This window comes from Diorhabda carinulata, chromosome 10 (genome assembly GCF_026250575.1).
Source record: "Diorhabda carinulata isolate Delta chromosome 10, icDioCari1.1, whole genome shotgun sequence".
Classification (NCBI taxonomy): Eukaryota; Metazoa; Arthropoda; class Insecta; order Coleoptera; family Chrysomelidae; genus Diorhabda; species Diorhabda carinulata.
The window spans coordinates 7,302,655-7,326,069 of record NC_079469.1 but is presented as its reverse complement, the minus strand read 5'-3'; the positions used below and the strand labels follow the sequence as shown (position 1 = coordinate 7,326,069).

The 23,415-nt window shown below is 32.2% G+C and overlaps 3 protein-coding genes across 3 annotated transcripts in view; all 3 read right to left on the bottom strand.

The window, feature by feature from the left end:
• Nucleotides 1-23,415, bottom strand: part of LOC130898484 (voltage-dependent calcium channel gamma-5 subunit-like) — a 262,875-nt gene that overhangs the window by 171,664 nt on the left and 67,796 nt on the right. The gene's annotated exons all lie outside the window — the stretch shown is intronic.
• On the bottom strand, nt 10,063-13,100 carry LOC130898486 (uncharacterized). The gene is made up of 3 exons (XM_057807828.1): nt 12,973-13,100; nt 12,674-12,841; nt 10,063-10,315 (listed from the first exon to the last, which is right to left on the bottom strand). The coding sequence occupies exons 1-3, from the start codon at nt 13,016-13,018 to the stop codon at nt 10,134-10,136; spliced, it is 396 nt and encodes a 131-aa protein (XP_057663811.1). The 5' UTR covers nt 13,019-13,100; the 3' UTR covers nt 10,063-10,133.
• Nucleotides 16,105-22,541, bottom strand: LOC130898485 (uncharacterized). The gene is made up of 3 exons (XM_057807826.1): nt 22,466-22,541; nt 22,206-22,373; nt 16,105-16,360 (listed from the first exon to the last, which is right to left on the bottom strand). Exons 1-3 carry the CDS (start codon nt 22,509-22,511, stop codon nt 16,179-16,181), a joined length of 396 nt encoding a protein of 131 aa, XP_057663809.1. The 5' UTR covers nt 22,512-22,541; the 3' UTR covers nt 16,105-16,178.

Here is a 23,415-nt window from a genome sequence, read left to right as displayed (position 1 = left end):
AAAAATACACTTCACATTTCCACTACACTAACACTTACATTTATCCATTTTCATAAATCTTTAAGGGTGATGACATGGTTATTGGAGTCGCATAAGAAAAATACGTGAAATGAAGAATTGTAAACAAAGAAATATAATTCCAATAAATACAGAGAAAAATATATTTTATTTGATAATTCAAAATCATTGTGTTGCTTGCGTAGTATTCAAAAAATCATTTAAAATATAATGAATGGAGTTATGAGCATAAATTACGGTGGCTCTTACATCCCCTCATAGTACTTTGGTTAATTTCGAGTATAATGGTGCCATGTATCTATTTCTTTCATGACATTTCATTTATGCCGATAATATCTCTTCCAAAATAAATCTTTGAAATTGCTATTATCAACTACATAAGAATTTTTTAATTACTTGACCTGTCTGTTACACAAAAATGGTTTGAGTTGTTTATTCGTTTCTCAATAAACATACTCTTATCAGTATACTTAAACATCATATTTCAAATGCATTTATTTTAATTTATATCATTCGTTTTAGTGTTCCGTATATTCCATTTCATATAGAGAAAATAAAAAAATCTCAATATCAATATTATTAATTCCTTTTAAATCGAGTTCATGGTTATTGAGGTCTTTGATATCAACTTTGGGTGTCGTGTAGATAAACCCCATAAACAGAAGTCACAAGGTTTAACTCTAAAGATCGAGGTAGCCAATGCCAGGGCCCTCCTCGACCAGTCCAACGGTTGTGATATCCGTAGCCTACTATAAAACCAAGCAAAATTTCAATGTCAAAATATTTTATTAACTCAACATATTCTCCTCTAAATTGGATACATTTATTACAGCGAACCTGCAACGTCTCTAGACCTTTCAAAAAAATGTTTCTTCTTGCTCTGCAAACCAGACTTCCACGCTTTTATTACCTCCTCGTTGGAAGAAAATTTACTTTTTTCCAGTTGAGGGAAGAGATGATAGTCGGTCGGAGCCAAATCTAGTGAATAAGGGGGGTGTTCTAGTAATTCAAACCCTAAATCACGAATTTTTTGCACGGCAACATGAGATTTGTATGCAGTGGCTTTGTCTTTGTCAAAAATAAAACACCTTTGGATAGCTTTCCGCGTCTTTTCTCTTCAATTTTTTCCCGTTGAGTGATCAGTAATGTCAAATAGTAATCTCCAGTTATTGTTCTACCCTTTTTCAAAAAATCAATCATGATTATTTCATGGTAATACCAAAAACTTAAGCAGGAACTTTTCCCGCAGATTTTTGGACACGAAGCTTCTTAGGTCTTGGAGAACCATGGAGGAATCGCCATTCCATCGATTGTTGCTTTGTTTCTGGATCTTAGAAATGTACCCAAGCCTCATCCATAGTAACAATTCGTTCAAGAAGTCTACATCGTTTTCAAATCGAACGCGATGCTTATACCCTTGCACGCTTTTGGAGATCCATCTTACAGTAATTTTTCTCATGTCCAAATTTACGTGAACTATATGATGAGCGCGTTCGTCTGAAATATTCAGTGCTGCTGAGGCAGAAAATTTGGCCCAATTGAGTTATTCCCTACAATACCAATCCATACGTTCACTGAAAAAACATTTTTAAAATGAGGATTCTCGTCTGCCCGAACGTTATTATTGTAAAAAATTATGATAGATACAGATAGATGATAAACAGCTTGAACCCTTTGGAAGCATATTACATTTCAAATCTTTACTGTTTCCTCTCAATTTATTGAAGAAATTATGAATAATGGTGTTTTTTTTTCTAAACAGCTATTGATTTTGGGAAAAAAATCAATTCATTATAATATTATTCCATGAAAATTTATATTGAAAAAAAGTATTGATATGAAATAAAGTGAAGGCTGCTAATTTCATCCCCATATAATGTAACAGGAATATCGAGAAAATACCCGTAATTAGTCCTTTGCGAGTGTACGAAAATTACGAAATTTCAAGTGTCCAGTTTCACCAAAATTTTAGGAAAAATATTAAAACTCAATTTTGATATCACGGAAAGGGTTGAACTTAGGAAATTTTGTTTTAGGAAAGGGCCATCTTATTACGAGCAATCAACTTCTGAATTTTGTCGCATCAATTTAGAAACACCCTGTATATTCCCAATTCGTTGGTTGACAAATCTCATCGTATTTAATAAGTCATCAGAGTAATTTCATGTCGTCTAAAAAATGAAAATGATCGTTCTGCATGAAATCTCCTTAACACTCAACATTTTATAGCCCCCCGGAGAGTTATTCCGTTCACATAAAAAATGAATGTGGTTATCAAGACTAACCGCCCCAATAAAATATAGAAAATGGGAGTAATCGATCACTATCATCACCGATTGCTTATTACCAACTTCCATCGATCGGTTCAGACCCTGTTGGATCGAGTAGCCCTTATACGAGTATGTATATAGAGAGAATTTGCAGGAGCAAATTTTAGTTGCGGTCATGACATCGACTGTTCACTTCAAAAGGGCCGAAGTCTCTACATTCTCGGCCTCTCGCAATATAATGGGCGAGTTACCCACCCAAAATACAACCAATATCAATATAAAAGCCAAACCGAGCCAACCAGCCTCATTCAACGAGTGATTTGTGTGTTGTTCGGCCAGATTGCGTTTTAGTTTGGCGTTGTTCATGTTCGACGTTTTATTACTTAATTTATTGTATATGGAATTTTTAGTAATCGATGCTTGTTCAATTAATTTCAACTATTATTCAATACGGTTTTTTGTCATAGACCATTGAAAAACAGTCGAACAATACATGGTTAATTAAACAAACATATATTCATCGTTGGCTGTATTATTGTTATTATAGTACAACAGATAATTCAATATTTTGGTTTTTATAATATGTTACAAAAATATATGAATTAACCACATTACACTCCGCGCATAATTCGCATAATGATGATTTATAATTATTGCAATGAGATATAATAACTATTATTACGAGGGTGGTCCAAGAAGTACCTGGCCTGACCTAAAGATGACGGTAGCGGCTTGAGAAATACTACTATATTAGAAAGTACACAATCTATGCAGCATATATTTCAAGTTTGAGAACGCTACATTGTTTAGTAATTGTTTCACAGCCATCAATAGTGAACGTTTTCAGTGAATTTGTAAACGTGGAAAAAATTTGTCATCGTTATGACTTTATTTGAGAGGCCTTAGCCTAATCTATATAAAAGCAGAGCTAGATTCTACTCTGGATGAGATTGCTCCTTCGTTATCAACAATCAAATATTGAGTAGAAGAGTTTAAACGCAGCCGTCCGACCTGCAAAAACCAACATCGCAGTGGTCGACCATAAATAAAATCCAGAAAGCAGTACTGGATGTCGTCGACTGAAAGTGCACGAGCGAGTAGACATAGTAGACATTTCAAAAACTTCGATACATTGTATATTAACTGAAAATTTGGACTTGAGAAAGCTGTGCGCAAGATGGGTGCCGCGTCTGCTCACAATGGAACAAAAACATCGTCGTGAAGATGTTTCCATTGAGAGTTTCGCAGAAGTAAAGCCTAATTTATGCCCCGTTTCATAACCATGGGTCCATCACTTCACACCCGAAATAAGAGAATAGTCAAAACAATGGACTGAAAAGGGAGAACCGTCTCTAAAGATGGCAAAGACCGTTCCATCTGCAAGTAAGGTCAAGCGTCTCTTCTTTGGAATGCGTTAGGGACTATTTTCATTGACTGTCTTAAAGAGGAGAAAAATATCAGTGGCAAGCAATCAAATATCAATCAAGACACTGCACCAGCTCACACATCCGTTATTCCAATGGCCAAAATTAATAAAATAAAGTTTGAATTGCTACCTCATGCACACATTATTCACCAGATTTAGCCCCTTCGGATTATTTTCTGTTCCCAGACTTGAAAAAATGGCTTAGTGGTCAAACAATGAAGAGGTGATGGCGGCAGTTGATAGCTATTTTGAGAAGCTTGACGATTCTTATCGTAAGAAGGGTACCGAACTTATTAAATATCACTGGGAAAAGTGTATGGAGCTAAAAGATAAATTCTTCTTATGCCAACAACGTATTTTACTTTCCAGGTACTTTCCGGACTATTGCCAACAAAATATATTACCCTAATCCAGGGCGCATGTTCTCATGCGAGTCTTGGCTGCAAGGTATACCCTTGTCAGTTGATTAGCATTAACAGCTACTCTGTTATTTTCTTTTATTGTAGCAATATTAAAATTACGGGAAGCTGATTTGCCATTTTTATGTGTGATGCGATACTTTTCTAGCGTATTGAATTTTTTTATTCGATTTTATTTGAAACAGTTCGGTCTTGCTCCTATTAATTTTTTTGGGCTCCTGCTCTTCAAACAAATATTGTAATTCAATATTGAATGACAAAAAATTTCTTTTCCTTATTGGTTTTTAAGTTACGAACATACTGAGGTTCATAGAGTTGATATTAATGATAGATAGAGCGGCATCTGAATGGTTTTGTACTATTGAAAGTGAGTCAGTCACAACTCTCTATCTGCTTTTTACTCGCTATTGAATTTAAAACTTTTTATTCCTCTACCTTGCTGTTTTCACCATATGAAACTTCATATCCATCCAAACAGATTAGAGAGAGATAAAGAGTGGTATATCGATCTTCTTTCTTTTTCCATCAGTAGTTTGAGCCAACTTGAACAAGCTGCCGTACATAACTCTCTTATCTCTATTTTTCTCCAGACAATGATTCGATTCGATTTGAATGCTTCTTATTAGGTTTCATTTTTATCTCTCTAAACGAACTATGATATGTCGTTGTCTTTGGAGGCTGTCTTTTATGATAACAAACAGTATTTCTCTAAAAACTCTCTTTTATAAAAAAGAGTCATTGTTGTTTAGAAACTGTTTTGTAAAAACAAATATAGTCTTTGAGAATTGTCCTTTAAAAAAACAAACGGTTATCTGTTTTTAGAAACAATCGTTTATTATACGTAATTTGTTTTTTTTTTAAACATACCGAAACTTCTACGCCATGGAGAGCCAATGAGAATAGCACAGAGAGAGTTATAAAGTGCTATAACGATGTTCTTTTCTTCCCCTTCAGCAATTCCGGCCCTCTTAAAAAACTCTCTATATCTTCAATATAAATCTGAGACTTCAATCTTCGATATTTATAATCTATGGAATACCTACTTTGGTTTTCAGTTTTATGAACTAATGTTAAGAAGGAGCTACGTGAAGAAAAAAGGATTGAATCCTTTATGTCTTCAATGCATTATCCCCCAGAAGACTTTCTTTGGCAAATTATAAGGCTCAGTGAGACAATACAAACTGTAAATTGAAGAGGCGAGGCCATAAAGCTCATAGACACAGAGCATTAATTATATTCCTGGACAAATTGGCGACATTTTAGTGTACTATGAAGTTTCCTGTCTTGGAAATTAGTTCCATAATATTATTAAATTAGCATATTGTAAATAGTGCTTGAAGGTAATGTATACTTTGTTATTTTAAGCAAGTGATAAAGCCATATAAAAATTGATCCGTTTCTCTCAATATGTTAGTTCAATGAATTAACTTCACCTTTTACATAGCTAGAAAATTTATTGCCGATTAAACAAGATAACTCTGTTCATAGAGCAGATAAAATCACTTTTCTAATAAATTAATCTCACATGAACCACTTAATTGCGCATTCTATATCAAAATTATCAATCTGCTTCGTTATTGATGCCTGCCGGAAGATCTAGCCTAATCACGAATGAATCAGTACCTTCAATGTTAGTGGGCATTTTCAGAGGTTGATATTGGAAATCTATACTTTACGCTATTATTTTTCATTGTATCAAAAGTCAAAAGATAATTCATTAACTTTGAAAAGTGAAAAGTGAAAAAGAAATGTATTAATTCTAATATAATGTACATTAAGAAATACAAAACGTATGAAACCTTAGAGCTTATTTTAATTAATTATTGTGGCTGAAGTGAGTTGTTTTGATCAAAATAGAACATTAAGAACCAGTACATTTATTTTAAGTAAGTACTTTAGATGTGGAAAGGATTTGAGGTACCTTAAAATCAAAATAATGTCACGAGATTGCGGGTGTACTCACAAGAAAATATTTCATTACATGCTGTCGTTCTGAATAGACTGTTTAACACCACCACTACACCAACACTCGCGTCAGACAGTGTAAATGTGATTGTGGGTGTAGTGGTGGTGAAAACAGTGTATTCAGTATAAATATCGCCAACGGTTCCAGAAATTACAACTTACCTGCTATCGTTATAATCTGATCTGGATAATTGGGTAAATTTATTAGATTATTCTTTAGTCATTGGTTCTAAATGAGCACGTGAAGTTTCAATAGAATTCCACTCTATTAAGTGGATAAAAATCACGTTCAAATATTCCATTACATAGATGCATTCCAAGCTAATATAAGATAGTTAAAAAAGGAACCGACTTGTCATAGTTTAAAACTTCTGATGGGTATGCATTTTATGAATTCCATTCCACTGAGACAAATTTCTGTTGGAACATTAATAAGAGAAGCGGAAAACGACGGCGCAAACTTTCTTATTTTTTTTTTGTTCTCGATCTATGGCGAACATGCCAGTATTTTAATACGTTCTCTTCTTCATTTATTCCGAGTTTTAAGATAGTCGCCAAAGTTTTATATAACAGTGAGAATGTACAAAAAAAATGATTATAGCTTTTGACGTAATATAAATATTACGTTCCACAAAATATAACTTGAGGTAGAAACAGAAATAAAACAAATTGATAAGATATAACAAATACAATTCATGGCAAATTGTTAAAGAACAAGAGGTCAGGAAAAATATCATGTAATAACAAGGAGCTAACTAAGAAGATGCAATTGATGAATTAACAAATATATGTGAGGTAATAAAAAATATTAGAATCAAAGTGAAAAGAAAATGGAATTTGAATTAATTTCTTTCTGATCTTCGCTAGTCATTGCACATTCATTAGAAGCTGTTTTTGAAATAACTTTTATTTGCAATGAACTTCTATGAATATTGACAAAATGTTTGATACTTTTAAGAAGAATCAGAGGTCACAAAACGTTGAATCATGTAAGTGGAGATTTAAAATAGTTTAAGAGGATAGAACCAACTGAATCAAAAGCTACTTGTAGGCGCATTGTCATGATGAAGAAAAGAGCCGTTGGCTCCTTTTTAAAGCCTCTTTCTGCTTCCATAATACTGAAAAACAACCCAGTATCTCTTTGTAATAATCTAAATTTATACTTGTTCTACAATCGAAAAAACAAAGACCATAACCTTGTACTTTTGCAGGCGAGTTTTATGACCAAAAAACACATTTCTTATTATTAATGTTAATGTACGTCTAATCAGGGTAGACCAGGCAATTGGGAAGCAGAGAAACTTGCCAAAAAAAAGACAACAGCTAGTTACTTTTGAATCTTACTGAAGAAACACTACAGATATAAGAAATCCTAATCATATCAGCCGAGAATTAAGAGGAACCTCTCCATATATCCAGATACGTGGTTCAATTAGCACGTTAAGATGATGGGTGTGACAGGCCATGACTATGATAGTATGTCTGCAAAATCTACCAAGCAAACCATAGAAACAGGACATCATCCATAGTTACCTCGAAGAAGTAGGACTAACACCTTGCAAATGGGACAAAAAACCAAAAAGAAATATGCGTTTTTGGGAGGAATTAAAATATCTTTTTGATATAGGTTTTGTTGAAATGAAAAGATTATTTAAACAATATAATCTCATTATTATATTATATTTGGTTAGAGCACAAATATACTATGATTATTTGAAATTTCATTATTCATTCAGGTCGTTTTATGAACTTTAATTGATACGGAAAATTGAGCAAAAATAGTTTTTGTATTACGTACGGCTAATACTCGGAATTGTTATTATTACGTTTCAAAATTGATCATTTTCTGTTTTTAATTATATTCTCAATTTACAAAACATAAAAACAATTGATTGAAATAACAGTAATTTTTACGTAAATAGTCTCATAACAATATTTGAAACGACGCACCATTATAGAATACACGAATAATCTTCCAACGGCAACAACTCCCTGTTTGTGATGATTTGGGAGAATAAATGATCTGGAAATAACGAACCAGATCATAAGAGTGTTATATTCGTTTGTTTTATTTATAATGGTTTCCATCGTCAAACGAACGTTTACCGATGTTTTTTCTTTTAATGTAAACGTAATTAACTGGGCTTGTAGAAAAAATATATGACGTATGCTGTCCTCATGCCAGTAGCAGTAGATATTGCGTGAGACAGTGCAGGAAATTGCGACATTCAAAACTAGATACGTGGAATGCTTATTGCAGGTGTTGTGTTCATCCGCCTAATAACCCCGATCAAGGTACCAGCGATTTTGCATGTAACTATTGTCATCCAGTATCACACACTGGTCTATTCACTAGTGAGAGAGCTCTTCGACAAAGGCATAAAACAATTGATCGCATGTTACGACAAGTATCTCAATTATGGCGGTGTCTATATAGAAAAATAGCTCAAGCATTACTGTATTTAACGGATTGGTAAATGAATCCTTCTCTATTTTTGCTTACACAGAATAAATCTGACTCACGTCCAATGTCAAATTTTCCTTATTTTCGTTTGACCTTTCTGTTACCAACAACTCTGTATTGCATAATGTTCTGTAATAATTCATACTTGCCTTCTCTCCTCTTTAATAATACCATTTTTATTTTAAAAATGACCACAAAACATGGGGATTAATATTTGGAAAGTAGCATTATTGGGGACTTTGCAGTTCTTACTTTTCTCCATTCAATATGAGGTTAGAAAAATTTTTTGTTCTCTGTTTGAATGGCTTATCGTTGTCGGCAAGCATCTTTTCATGGAATAAGAAAAACTCAAACAAGGTTAAGTCAGGCGAGTAAGAGGCATGGAGTAATATAACCATGTCCTTTTTGCCAAAAAAGAAATAGCTGCGTGTGCAGGTGCAGAGTCATAGTGGAAGAACCACTCTCCTATTTCCTATGAATCGTATATTTTTTTATTAACACCGTTGCCCAATTTTTTTAAAAACTTTAAAGTAAAAGGTTTGATTGACCTAGGGGAACAAACTCTGCAGAAGCTACGCCCTACATATCAAAGAAGCAAACTAAAGCTTTATTTTACTGTTTGATTTGACTTTACTACATTTTTGAACAGGGTAATGATGATGATGTTTCTGAGTTACAACCATGACTTTATGACGTATATGCAGTAATAACCATAGACCGAAAACCTTGTACTTCAAAGCACAACATTTTTCAACTAGATCTTTTTGGTTATCAGTCAGGGTCTGAGCAACTCTGAGCATTCGCCGAGCTTTCGTTCCCAACATAGTCAAGTACTCTTTGAGAGTTGATTCTCGCTCGATGGTCTGTGAGCATGAGATTTAATTTTACCGATTAGGAAACCAAATTTTACAGCTGCACGTTGTTCAGTTGAACTTTAGACAGAAAAAATGAAACAAAAACAAAGTAGCACTATTACACACACTGATGATTAGTTGTACTATCTCGCGGAAAAAATCTGTACTGTGGAAGCTCCGTCCAACAGAATGTTATTATCAATATTATTGGATTCCCATGTATCTATCCCCTTTGAATTCTGTCTATTGAGCTCACGATTATTGGTAATTAACCATAAATTTTGTTTAATACTTGTAAAAAGATAATGTAAATTCTTTATTTTTCTTATTCGTATAATGAAGCATATAATTAAGTTTAAATACATTCGCTTTATGAGTATAGTTTCTACATCCTGTATGAAACAGCATTTAATAAAATTATGTACTTAACACGTTATAATAAAAGACTAATTTTATCTCATTGAAGTAATTTGATTACGTTGTTCGCTTCTTTAGAAAAGTTTCCATTCCACAAATATAACCAGTCTTTTCGCAATAACTTTTTCCAAGTTCTGTATTCCATTATTATTTTCTTATCCTCAATGGAGTTTCTGGGTTTTAGGTGATTATGAAAAATTATTATACCACAAAAATGTAAAATGAATAATGAAAAAATAAGAAATTTTATTTGATTACATTTTCTAGCATTTAACTTTTTTTTTGAATATTTAATAGATATTAATTAGCTGTTGCTGATACGACACCCTCTTTGTTATTGCAAAGATCATCGTAACATAAGTCGCATGTGAAACCATCAGTGAGTGGTACATTACTAACTTCAGTACGGTAGAAGAATGAGCAAACGTCCTCACCGGCTATTTCTTGATAATAACAACCTCTTTCTGTTACAACTTGACCAACTAAAACAGAAATAAATGAATTTCACATATTATCAACGGAGCTAGTTGCGCTGATGCTGCTAATTCTCAATATTTTGCATTTACTGATGATCTTTTTTAGTTGTGGAAGTTATAATTAACTTTTGATGAGTCAAACAGTGGTTTATTTTTGTTATAATTACAGATACCTTTGCAGGTATTGATACAATAAGGCAATTTTTCATAAAACGTAGACTAGCCATCTCAGTAGATTTATATTTCAGCATTCTAGAAGTTGTGTTAACACTCCCTTACGGTAGGGTTTACGCGTCTTTCAAATTTGAAGTAAAACGTCACAAAATCAATTTTTTGCATATTTTTCACGGATATATCATTGCCTATGAGTTTTTCGACGTTTAATTTGCAGAAATACGAATTCCCTTCAAATTTGTTTATATTTTCAATAGTTTTCGAAAAAAAAAGAGCGAAATGTGAGGTCAATCAGTATAATTTCAGTCGAAACACGCTGTATGAAGCTTTTTAATTATTATTAAATAAGTAATAAAGAATAATTTTCATTTATTATGGAATATTTGATAATTTTTTCACTTTCATATGTAATTTATTTTTAACACTTATCTGTCCGTGTACTTACATAATTGTTAAGGAGAATTAAATCTTAACTCTAATATAATTTGTATTCATAACTCCCTAAATAATTCAATTTGAAAAAAATGAAAGAAATTATTAATTTATGATTCTATTCAAACAAGAACTGCAGTTTATTATAATTTGGATTATCTTCTTTATCTTTATCGTCGTCTTCCAGCCGCTGTGGTATTTTGAACTCTCTATATCATCTTCGGCGACATTCATTTCCCTTCTTCCATGATTTAGTGATCAAAGGTTCAGTATTCATCAAAATTGCTTTGATATGTTGAAGAATTGAGAAAAGCTTAACAAATATATCAAATAAAAGCTTAAGAGCACTGCAGCTACGATTTCCTGCATCCACTACGGAAACCGCAATCACTCCTGCATTTGCAGCATATTGTGCTGGGCAATTCATTTAGAGCAGGTGCTGAAATGGTCTTTACGTATCGTCCAATCCCAATCATGGGGCTCATAATCATACTCTCTCCCAGTTTGAATTTGATAATAATTTGATAAAGAACAGTAAATTGTTGTGAAATTCACCTTAACAAAGCCTTGGTTTACTTATCTCGATTTAGAAAAGCAAATTAAGGACCAAAACAAACTTGGAGAAACCAATTATTTGCATAATCGAATGAAAAAACTCATTTTTCATCGAAATAAAGTGTGACGCAGAGAAGGTAATTTTTACCAAACTAAACTCCCAGAAATGTGATTAAATTATACTTTCAAAAGCACATTTTTGACATAATGGAACTCATAAAACTTTTTGAGAACAAAATAAATCAGAATAAGTTGAATATAGATGACATTAATCATTTAAAAATTATTTTTGATATAATCAAACTTGAAGAAACACATTTTCAACTAAACTGAAATTATCAAAACCTATTTGTGACTAATACACACTTATTTAGTCAAATTAAAATTCAAATCAAACTCTAAAAACTACTTTCAGACCAAACTGAACTCAGTGGAATCATCAATGGTTTGTGTTAAACATGCTTTTTAAAATGTGGGAAACATTGTTTATATTCCACGTTCTCTTTCATTTTCATCGGATTACATCAATCGTCTCTCTTTTAGTTTCAGGATTTGTGAAATATTCTGTATTACCACCGACAAATCCACGAAAAAAATTGCTCAGAAAGAATCATTTTTGGTACTAATCTTGAATTACTATCGATCACTTCAACAAATATTTCTAATTTCTGTTCCATTACCTACAGGATATACTTCAACTTCTCAACCTATATTATACGCAACTCTTATTTCGAAACATATAAAATCGAATTTATTCAAAGTTATCTCTGCCTCTAAGCCTCTAAAAACCAAATTATCATTGAGCCTAAAGAAAAAAAAAAAGAAAAACGCTTTTCCCAAATAAGAGAAGAAGAGAAGAAATACACTAGTCATACCGTTACCCGAAGAAGTGCCTCTCAATACGTGCGATGAAAATGAGGAAAATTATATGGCAGGAACGTTTATTGAGATGTGTTAACTGCTTGCAACTATCAGATTGTTCGGAAGTAGATTGTTTTTTGGGCAAATATCAAATTGTTAAAGCGATATGAGTGAAAACTTGATGCCTGTATGTAACATACATCTTAACAGACAAACTAACAGAGTAAGATAAACAAAGTGTAGTAATAATTATTCACTCTTCTCATTAGTAAATTCAAATATATCAATTGATTGATTATCAAAAACTCCAGCATTTTTATGGACTATAATATAAATACTTACACCATCTAGTTGAAACTGTGAAACATACTGTTTTCGAAGTAGAATTATTTGCTTGATTGATATCATCGCAGCTTTGTATGTCAATTCTTGGAATTGTGGGTTTAGTACAAGTAGCACCAGCGAGAATATTACATTCGTAACATTGAGTAGGGTCAGCCTCAATGTAAGCTACAAATGTACAAAAAATATTGAAGGATAAAATGGAACCGAGAAACTGACGGATCCTAATAAACATGTGATGTTTATAACCAAAATCAATGGTCGTAATCTGACTAAAAAAAATTGAAAATATCTCTTACCAGCAAATGCCACTATAGCTAAAACTAACGATATTACTTTAATCATCTTCACTCAGTAGTGGAGATATCAGTACTTGAAGGTGTATTTATAATAAAATTCTTGGATTTATAGATAATTATTGTTATCAATATATAATAGAATGAGAAAGTTGCACCTATAGTCCAAAATAATTGAATCTAGATAATAAAACGTTATCAATCACTTGAACTATCACAATCCATAAAAACCTTTCTTTTTGGTCTCGGTATTTCAATTCAATTATGGATACAGTAATCAAAAATATAAAACCAGGCCATAATTGTACTTCCTCAAAACGGGTGAATATCTGGATATGCTGTATACATTGCGAAAAACAGCCCAGAACAGTAATCTGTGAAAATCACGTTCCCCCAATTCAAGTTAATCTTTATTGCATTGAGCAGACGTCAATAGTACTCTGCTTAAAAAAATCTTTCTCATAGAATTCCTCGGATGTTGCTAGGACCTGTAAGTTTCGGATAACAATCATCGATGGCAGTTGCTGCTCCGTGTCTTTCAGTTCTTCGTCTTTCGAAAATAGTTCCATTTTCATGAAATCTATAAAATATTCTCGAAACACTTTGGAACACAGTCCATCTGCCACATTCGTCTGTGTTAACACAAACTTTTTCGACAATTAATTTTCTTTTTAGTATTATTAACACAGTGAAGACAAATATCACTCTGTTGAAATCCTTGGAACGGTATTTTTGATTTGTAACTGTCGTGGAGAAAAGTACTGGAAAAAAAAACTCAAAGAAATGAGCATTATTCAAAGAGGGATGATTATATGAAACAATTACTAAAAATAATGACTATAGCAAATAGATCCGTCAATTTTTCAACCACTGTCAAAATGCTTGTTTAAAATAACTTCCAAGGTTCCAAAGATTTCGTTACATTTCTTATGATGATTTATGTTATATTGCCATCAGTACTTGATTTGTTTCTAGAATTCTGAATTTATCTGATCGGTTGAAGTAGGTGAAAAATTCCAAAGATTTTATCAAATGCTATCAAGATAACCGCATCAGGATGATCGGAGACATTTATTGAATTATAATTTTGCCATTGGTCTTTGATAAGATTGCGAAGTTTTAATGAAATTCGATTCTTTCAAGTGGCTAAAAATCACGTTTGAAAATTACACCACACAGATACATACCATGCTAATCTCTGTCAAAAACGACTTGACATAGACAGAAAATTTGTCAAAAATCGTTTGAAATTTCTGAGGAGTATGAATTTCGTGAATTACATTCTGCTGAGATAAATTTCTGTTGGAGCATCAATAACAGAGGCAGAAAACGACGGAGCAAACTTTTTTATTTTTGTTCTCCTCGATCTACGACGAACATACCAAGTAGTCCATTTATTTGGAGTTTGAAGATAGTTTCTGAACTTTTATATAACTGTGAAAAATTTACAAAAAAATGCTAAGAGATTTTGACATAATATAAATATCACCATCAGCAAAATAAAAATTGAGGCGAGAACAAAAATTAAGAAATAGAAATAAAACAAATTGCCATTTTGACGTGGATGAAGTGGATGTCGGGAATGTCACGAGACTGAGAAAAAGATTCAATGAATGAATCCAAAAATATACGGAGTAATAAGAAGAAGAGACTGAATTGGAAATTCTGGAACCATTGATGGTAATCAGACTGACAGTTGGTATAATAACCAACACTTACAATTTTACTTTGTCTAACGCTCATTTTGAAAATCAAGCTTCTTCTTCTTGTGTTTTATTATATATTTACAACTCATGAGAACGATTGATCCAAATACCAATCAGATCATTTTTGTTTGAATCAGAATTAATTTTGTACTGAGGAAATTACGACGTGCTATTCAGACCAAGAGATGTGAAATGCTTACCACAGGTGTTGTGTGTGACGCCAAGCAGCTGTTTTGATGGAATTTGGCATGTGAATATGAGTTATTTGATAATTCACGCTATATTCCCGATCTTACTCCCGCTGATTTGCACGTTTTCTTGCACTTCCAGACATACCTGTTCTCCAGTGAGCGTTTCCGCAACGACGGAGACCTCTATACCACGATGTGAGATGGTTTATGAACTAAAAATCCCGATGTTTTCGGTTGATTCGTAGAATTGATGAGCGTGCATAACGAAGTTTGTCATAAACCGTGCAAATAACATCAACTTTAGTTTTTCTCGTAACATCATTTTCATAAGCCGGTTTTAATGTCAAAACAATTTCAGCAAAATTTTTACCGAGCAGAAAACAAAATTGCATACCTGTTTATTTGAACTTATCATCAGGTAGAACGATGCAAGAACAACGTAGTATTAGAAAAAATATCTTTGCAGAAGAACAGATCAAAGCACGTTGTTCCTGTAATGTTTTTTTATTTATTCAATAACGTTTTTGATTTATCTAAATTTAAATAGTTACACTACACTTAACTAATTTATATAATTTACTTATCAGTAATTTAATACTAACAAACTTATATAATTAATTCAAATTCTTCGATTACTTCCTATTTCAGTCAGTTCACTATGAATATTTATTATAAACTAAGCTAAACTGCTCTACACAAACTCCTTATATATCCCAAAAGAAATTCTTGAAAGTTCTAGAAACTAAAGGAGCAGAACAAATAGAAGAATAGACTTCACTAGAATGTAAATAAACCGTCTGCTATAATAATAAGTTATAAAAAAACAAACATCAAAAGCGCCGCGCCTCCACCAAGTTTTAGAACTTCACTACATCCGGACACGACCGGCACTAGGGCGGAGACTAAATCGTAACAATAGAAAATAGACTATTGTTGTGTTAGCTAACATCTAGCACAAAAATCTGTACAATAAATTTGCGTCAACGGGAAAACTGTTATGATTATTATTGGATCCCTTTATTAAGCTGTAGTATAATTTGATTTACTTCTTATCAATAATTTGATTAAATTACGTACTTAATACTCATCTGATTGCAGTACTTTGATTAAGTTGTTGGTTACTTTTGAAAAGTTCACAAATAAAATGATCTTTTCATTGTAACTACCAACTTTGTCCAATTTTTGTATTTCATTTTAGGTAACTACGAAAAATTATCCAATTAAAAAATGTAAAATGATTAATGAAAAATAATAAATTTTATTTGAGTATATTTTATAACATTTACTTGGTTCTATATCTTCGATAAACATGTCAGTTTTTTGCTGCTGATACGACACCTTCTTCGGTATTACAAAGATCTTCGTAACATAAGTCACACGTGTAACCATCAGTGAGTGGTACATTATTAACTTCAGTACGGTAGAAATACGAGCAAACATCCTCACCGCCTATTTCTTGATAGTAACATCCTCTCTCTGTTACAAGTTGACCAACTAAAAAAGAAATAAATGTATTTTCCATACTCCACAATGGCCTCTTTTAAATGGTACTATAAAACAATGTTTTTGAGGAAGCAAACACAATCTGAAAATAGAAATTTGATTTCTTTTCATACCACAAAAGTGTTTTTATATAAGATAAAACGAAATAGAAAACAACCCTCTCTTATTTATTTATATTTTTATACATAATGATACGATATACTAATTTTTTTTAACAAATTGGTATGAAGCAAATTAGTATGAAGGAAATGCTCCAGTGACTATTTCTTCTAATTTACAATTTAAAATAGATCATTTAATTCGGTATTGGGGTCTATAATGTGCTAATTACTACATTTATTTATTTATTATTATTACTACATTTTCAAGGTCTAACAGTTCAAATATCTATAAGGTAAGTCTACTGTGTAATGTCTACTTAGCCTCCGCCGATTTGGTGGTATAGTTCTTCCAATGTCCATTGCAGAAGATAGTTATGCGAGGATCAATCAATATTTCATAAATACGCACGGCACTCATACTAAATTAAGAAGTGAAATTTAATGTTTACTCCTCGTATAAAATTCGGTAAACATCTAACAAACTGTTAGTCCATGTGGACTTATCATCTCCACTGTCTACCAATGAAAACATCGAATCGTGAACATAAATACATTTCTATTGGCCGAAGCCGTGTGTACATAATTTCTTGGAAATATTCCTGCAAGAAAGTCGGCGATAAGCAGTTGCGTGGCTTGGTGAGATTAGTTCTTCAGACCATGGGTGAATGAAGACAATTAAATTGCACAGTGTAGTGAGAATAGAGACAGGTATGAATTTTATAAGAAAGATTTAGATATACAAACACAACAAGTTATTTTAAATATATTCGAATGTTTAAAAAAGGAAAATATCCAGCAATCCGATAAAACAATCAAAATAAGAATTGTTGAATTAACTAGAATAAATAAATTTTCCGTTTATCGAGTAGTCACGAAAGGGGTTGATGTGGATTATTCACAGAACCGAAAAGCATGTACAGAAAAACTGAAATCAATTGACAAAGCTACTCAAGATTTAATTCGTTATAGAATTTATAGTCACGATGTGGTAAATTTCGGTCGGGTTGACAATAGTAAAAATTTCTGTTTGAATGGGTCATGTTCTAAAGGGAAACGCATTATAATAGTAGACGCTGGAAGTAAAGACGGTTTCGTGCCTAATGCTTTATCAATATCTGCTAAAAAATACTTTGGAATTAAAATGTTTTTTCTTTTGTTTTATCTGCTAAGAATTTATTTGCCATTACGGTTTTTGGCTTTGAAATTTCGTTTTCCGGAAAAAAACGAATGGGGTACAAAAAGGGCTCAGTTAACGTCTGGTACCCTGTTTAAACTAAACGCCCTCACAGATAGGTACATTTTAGTCGTCTATATACGTTTTATTCAATATTCAGTTGTAGCAAGTTAACGAGGTATAATAATGATTTTTTTTAAGTTCCAAGAAGGTCTATACTTAGATTCGATTGCCTTTTAACTAATACTTTCTCGCATAAGATATACATATTTTTAAAAGTATTTATAAAAATAGTAAAATTATAACATGAGGTATCTACGCCTATGGTAGATCAAACAATATTGTCGGCAAGGGTTTTAATAATCTGCAATTGATATTGGAAGAACTATAATTAGGTTCCCTACCAGGTTACCTTAGGTTGCTGAGCCTTAGAGCGTATTTCTAGGATAGAATATTTCTCTTTCACAATTTTCATTTGGGTTTTTGAGCAATTACATAATTAGTTACATACCAAAGGGCGGTTGATATGAAATTATAGAATTATTGGAGAAATTTCTGTTTCTGTTTTTTGTTGAAATTTTATTCTCATATTTATTGTATCATATTTTTACACCGTTTTTATTAGCTTGTATGTAGGTACGAAAAAATTTTTTTCTTGAGCACTTTAAACTGTCGGATCTAATTGAAACTACTTGATTCATTGGGGATCAATGACAATACAATAATTTCATGAATTTGGATAATTATCCTCAATTTTCAAATCAAAAATTAGAAAACGTTGATTTAATTTACGTTGTTCTCGTTTTTAATCAATTTAAATTATAAAAAAAATCAATGTTGAATCAAAGGACAAAATCGGCACTCTACCAATTAAAATACGGAATTATTGACGTTGCATCTTTGAAAGTGGAAATTTACATAGAGAGAGCGCTCAGGAACTGCCACTTTAAATCGAATTCACGACAGTAAGCAGCTGAGAAACGAAAAGTAAGATTAAATTTAGGAAACAGGAAACAGAAGCTTCTAATTAGTTTCATAAGAATGGAATGTGTAGAGTGTTTCAATCAAAAGTTTCATATACAAATAGAAAAATAGTCCATAAAATAACGCATATAGTTATCATTAGTTATTCATTTATTATCAAGTAAATGAAAAATTTTTACTTTCTCCCCACTCTTTACCAATTCTAAGCAACATGCCATACATTTTTAGTGAGTCACCATGTATAATGAATAATAATTTGGAAAAATAGTGAATTAACATCCAAACTAACCAGTTTCAGGAATTTTTATGGCTAAGAATGCATTTATGCGTTACTAATTAAAAGTATTATGATTGTAAGGGGTCATCCTATGTGATTGGTTCAAAAAATCGATTTTTATCTCCGTAAATTGTTTTCTTAACATGTCTAGAATAAAGTGTAAAGTGATTTTCGAAGCGTTTGAGTTGGCAGTCGGAGTCCGGGCCAATAGTGTAGAATCGGGTTAATATCTGGCACATATACCTTTGTGCAAGTTTAGACAACTTTCTACAGGCTTAAAAAGAAATTTTCATGATTAACAAATATTTTACGGAAGTTATTTATCCTTGGTTTAACCTCGAAGAGTGCAACAACTACAATTTTTTTTCATAATGAATGGACGGAAAGAAACTACGAGTGAAAATATACATCCTGAGAAAGTTTAGTAGAAACCGTTCTACAACTCAAAATAAAACGGCATTTACATCAGTTTCGACGAAAAAACTTTAAAATAGCATGAGCATGGAGGTTCCCATCGCTTTGAATTTCGCGTAATGCATTTTGGAGTTTGTTTATGCAATTTCTGAAATGGTAATATGCAAAACTTGTGAAAGTGATGCGTCTGTTTGGGTTTCAAAATTATTGTGTGAATGTGAAAAACAGACAGTTATAAAATCGGGCCCATTGATTGAATGCATTTGAAGTTAATCGCTGGTTCGTATATGTGATACGATTATTAGGAGTTGGTCATTCATATTACCAAATCTTCACTATGTGGAACTTTATTATCATTCACTAAGAATAAAGAAGCAGGAGGACCAGAGGATGAATTGATTATGTCAGGTGACGGTACTTGAGAAAAAGGGGCCTTTCATCTGCATTTTGAGCTTCTACATGGTTATTAGTAGTTTTTTTGGTGCATGTGCAAGTGACAAAGTAGAAAAAAATGGATCCTTTAGAGAACGAAATGTGGTATCAAACGCATGTAGATTAATGCACCATTCCGGAAGTGTAAAATGGAAATAAGTGCTATCAAGCGACTGTTTTTGAGGTCTATGTGAAAATATGGCATAAAGTATCCTACATACGTCGGGGATGGTGACAGTAAAACTTACTAGGGAATTCTAGATGCTAAACCATATGGAGATTCTATAGTAACAAAAAATAATGTGTGGTGCACGTAGAAAAGTGAATGGGACACGACTTCGGTCTGTTAAAAAGGATAAAACAATTAGAGAAATCCATAGAAAAGGACCAGGTGAACTTACTGATCATGTTTTTCAAGAAACAATGAAATTCTATGGATTAGCCATTCGGCGTCATCAATATTCGCTTGGAGACATATGAAAACCTTTAACATCATTTGTGTAAATAGCGTAAGGCAGAAGATGACAATGAGCTCGACCGCTAATACCAGAAGTACAAGTAGCTATAAAACCTGTTTTCTGATATTTATCGAGAGACGAATTATCAATTCGCTGTAGAAGCAGAGACACAAAACAATAACGAATCTTTGAATTCATTGATGTGGATTTTTGCTCATGAGCATGTTGCGTAAGAGATGTCGATACACAAGCCAGGATTGACTCAAAAGCTGAACAATCTACTTTGAGAAAATTCCAAGAGAAAGACGAAGAAATACTCTATGGACCAGGCATCGCCGTTTAAGGGAGAGTTGAGGTTTTCATAGTTTTAAGCGGACTTAAAACTTCAATGGCGATTTTCTCATAATTTTGTTTTTGAACTATTGTCTGTCTTGAACTATTATCAATAAAAATCTCCAAAACACATAGCAGAAACTTTTTTTAAATTTTTGGTCTATTAATTCGATTATAGTCTGTGCATTTAGGCTTACAGATTGAAAAACCGTGAAGTTTTGTTTCAAAAAAACGTATGGTGAAGGAAATGTGAGCCCATTTTTTCGAGGCCGGGGTGTTCAGAACGCTCATGTTCCCCACAATATTTTTAGTTTAAAACGGAGAAAAAGAATCCTAAAAAATCATTACAACACAAGCCGTGGCCCCCATAATTCAATATAGGCTTTGTACAAATATATCAGCTTCATATGCAGAAAATTATTATGTTAAATAAAATTTGAAACGCCAAATTTCAAACAATTCATTTCTTGAAAAATTGAAGTTTGGTTGACAACATTACTTCATAAATTAATCTAAAAAAGATAATTTCAAAAAATTTTATCAAAATTTGCAATTTCTGACAAATTGAACTTATCAAAAACCTGATCCACTAATCTCAGTTCAGAAATATCAATTTGGGCTGTAGTAAACTTGGACACATCAATTCATGACAATCAAATGCGAAAAAACATTTTTTACTGGAAAAAACAGTCAGATTGCGATGAAAATGAATTTAGAAAAACTGATTATTCACCAAATTCAACTCGCAGAAAACTCAATGTGTGACTACATTACTTTATACTTTGAAAAGCATAATTAAGCTTTTTTTGAATCAAATTAATAACGGAAAACTAATTTTCTATGAAATTGATTATTAAAATACTATTTGTTCTAATGAAACTTAGAATGACATATGTTTGACTTATCCAAGTATATTTGTGACCAAAACAATTTTTGAATAATCAATTGTGGAAAAATATTTACTGCTGGAATAAATTCGGGGGAGTCAATTTGTGGCAAAATTCCATAAATCAGATCAAATTATATTAAAATAAAGTTAGAAAATTCTTTTTCCAAACTAAACTCCCAGAAAAGCCAATTCATAACCAAATAAGATTTTCAAGTTGTCACATGATGAACCAAATAAATTAAGAAACGTAGATTTTTGATGAAATTTATGATAAAAAAAAAACTTTTTTCTGACCCATATATAGCTAAGACCACACATTATTCACTGAATTGAACATATCAAATAATATTTGTCGCAAAAAAAGCCAATTTACATTGTAATTAAAAAGAAAAAATAAATTTACCAAAAAGCGCCTTGTTTGGTACTAATCTCAAATTATCATCGACCACTCCAACAAATATTCCCACTCTTCGTAAAACACTAGTAAATATCATAACAACATACGATCTATCACCTACACTTTAATTCTCAAGCTCAAGTGTCTCCAGAAGAAGAAGAAGAACCAAACATAACCTTCAAACCTGTCATACCGTTACCCGAAGTGCCTGTTAAAATGTGCGAGAGAGAAATGCCGAAAACATACTAACCGTATGATATTCTTAAAGTTTAGTAATAATTATTTTCTTTTTAATCAGTATATTCAAATATATTACGTAAAATTCAATTTATTAATCATCAGAGGTTTCAGCGATTTGAGGGCAATAATATACTTACACCATTTCGTTGAAACTGTGAAACATACTGTGTCAGCAGTAGAATTATTTGCTTGATTGATATCATCGCAGCTTTGTATGTCAAGATTTTCAATTTTTGGTTCAGTACAAGTAGAACCAGAGAGAATATTACATTCGTAGCATTGAGTAGGGTTAGCGTTGATGTAAGCTAAAAATGTACAAGAAGTATTAAAGGATAAAATGGAACCAAGAACCTGATGGATTGAGAAAGTTTAAAAAAAAATTGAAAGTTTTACTTACCAGCAAATGCCACTATGGCTAAAAATAACGATATTGCTTTAATCATCTTCACTCAGTATTGAGGATATCAGTACTTGATCCTTTATTTATAATGAAAATTTATCGAAATTCAGGTGATTATTGTTATCAATATAACATAGATTGGAAAAGTTTTTTTGACTTGGCTTGTGTGGATTACTAAATCCAGATAATAAAATGCTATCAATCACGTGAGTTTCCATAATATCCACGTGGTTACCTCACAACTCCTTTTCTTCTGTCTTCAGTATTTTCAATTGTTCATGGATACAATTATTAAATTATTAGAATATACGGATCAAAACATATTTGACTTAGTATAGACACTTTTATTACTTAGAGGAAGAACCAGTGACCAATTTTAGGTGGTCATTTCAAAAGTCACTCAACTTTCTACAGTAAATCCTCTATACCTACTGAAAATGAAAAACTACTTCTGACAGCCCTATGTGGCCAGTGTTGACTACCCTAAAATTTTAGGAGGGTACAAAATGAGATTTATTTTAGTCAAAGTATTAGTCATAACATTAGTCAGAACGTAATAAATATTTATAAAAAAAATCTATTTTTGTCATTTCATCAGTCCTCAAATTTCAACAGAATAAATAAAATAAATGAACAATTAATAATCTGAAATATTATACCAAGTATTATATAATGAAGTATCAACACATATGGAAACCTGCGGGATATAGTGAGAGCGCTTATTGGGCATCTGTGGAAATCATTAGACGTAGATTTAAAATGATACATAATGCGATTTTTCTGTACTTTTGACGCAAATATTCTCTTGGTCCTTGTCATGGATACTATGGGAAAATATCAAAACGCGTAATATTCTAGGTATTCTTTTATTTTAGGAATGACAATTCGTAGGTCTATTGCTGTTACCTGTACTTGTGACGTACGTTGATATTTCTTACTCTACATTT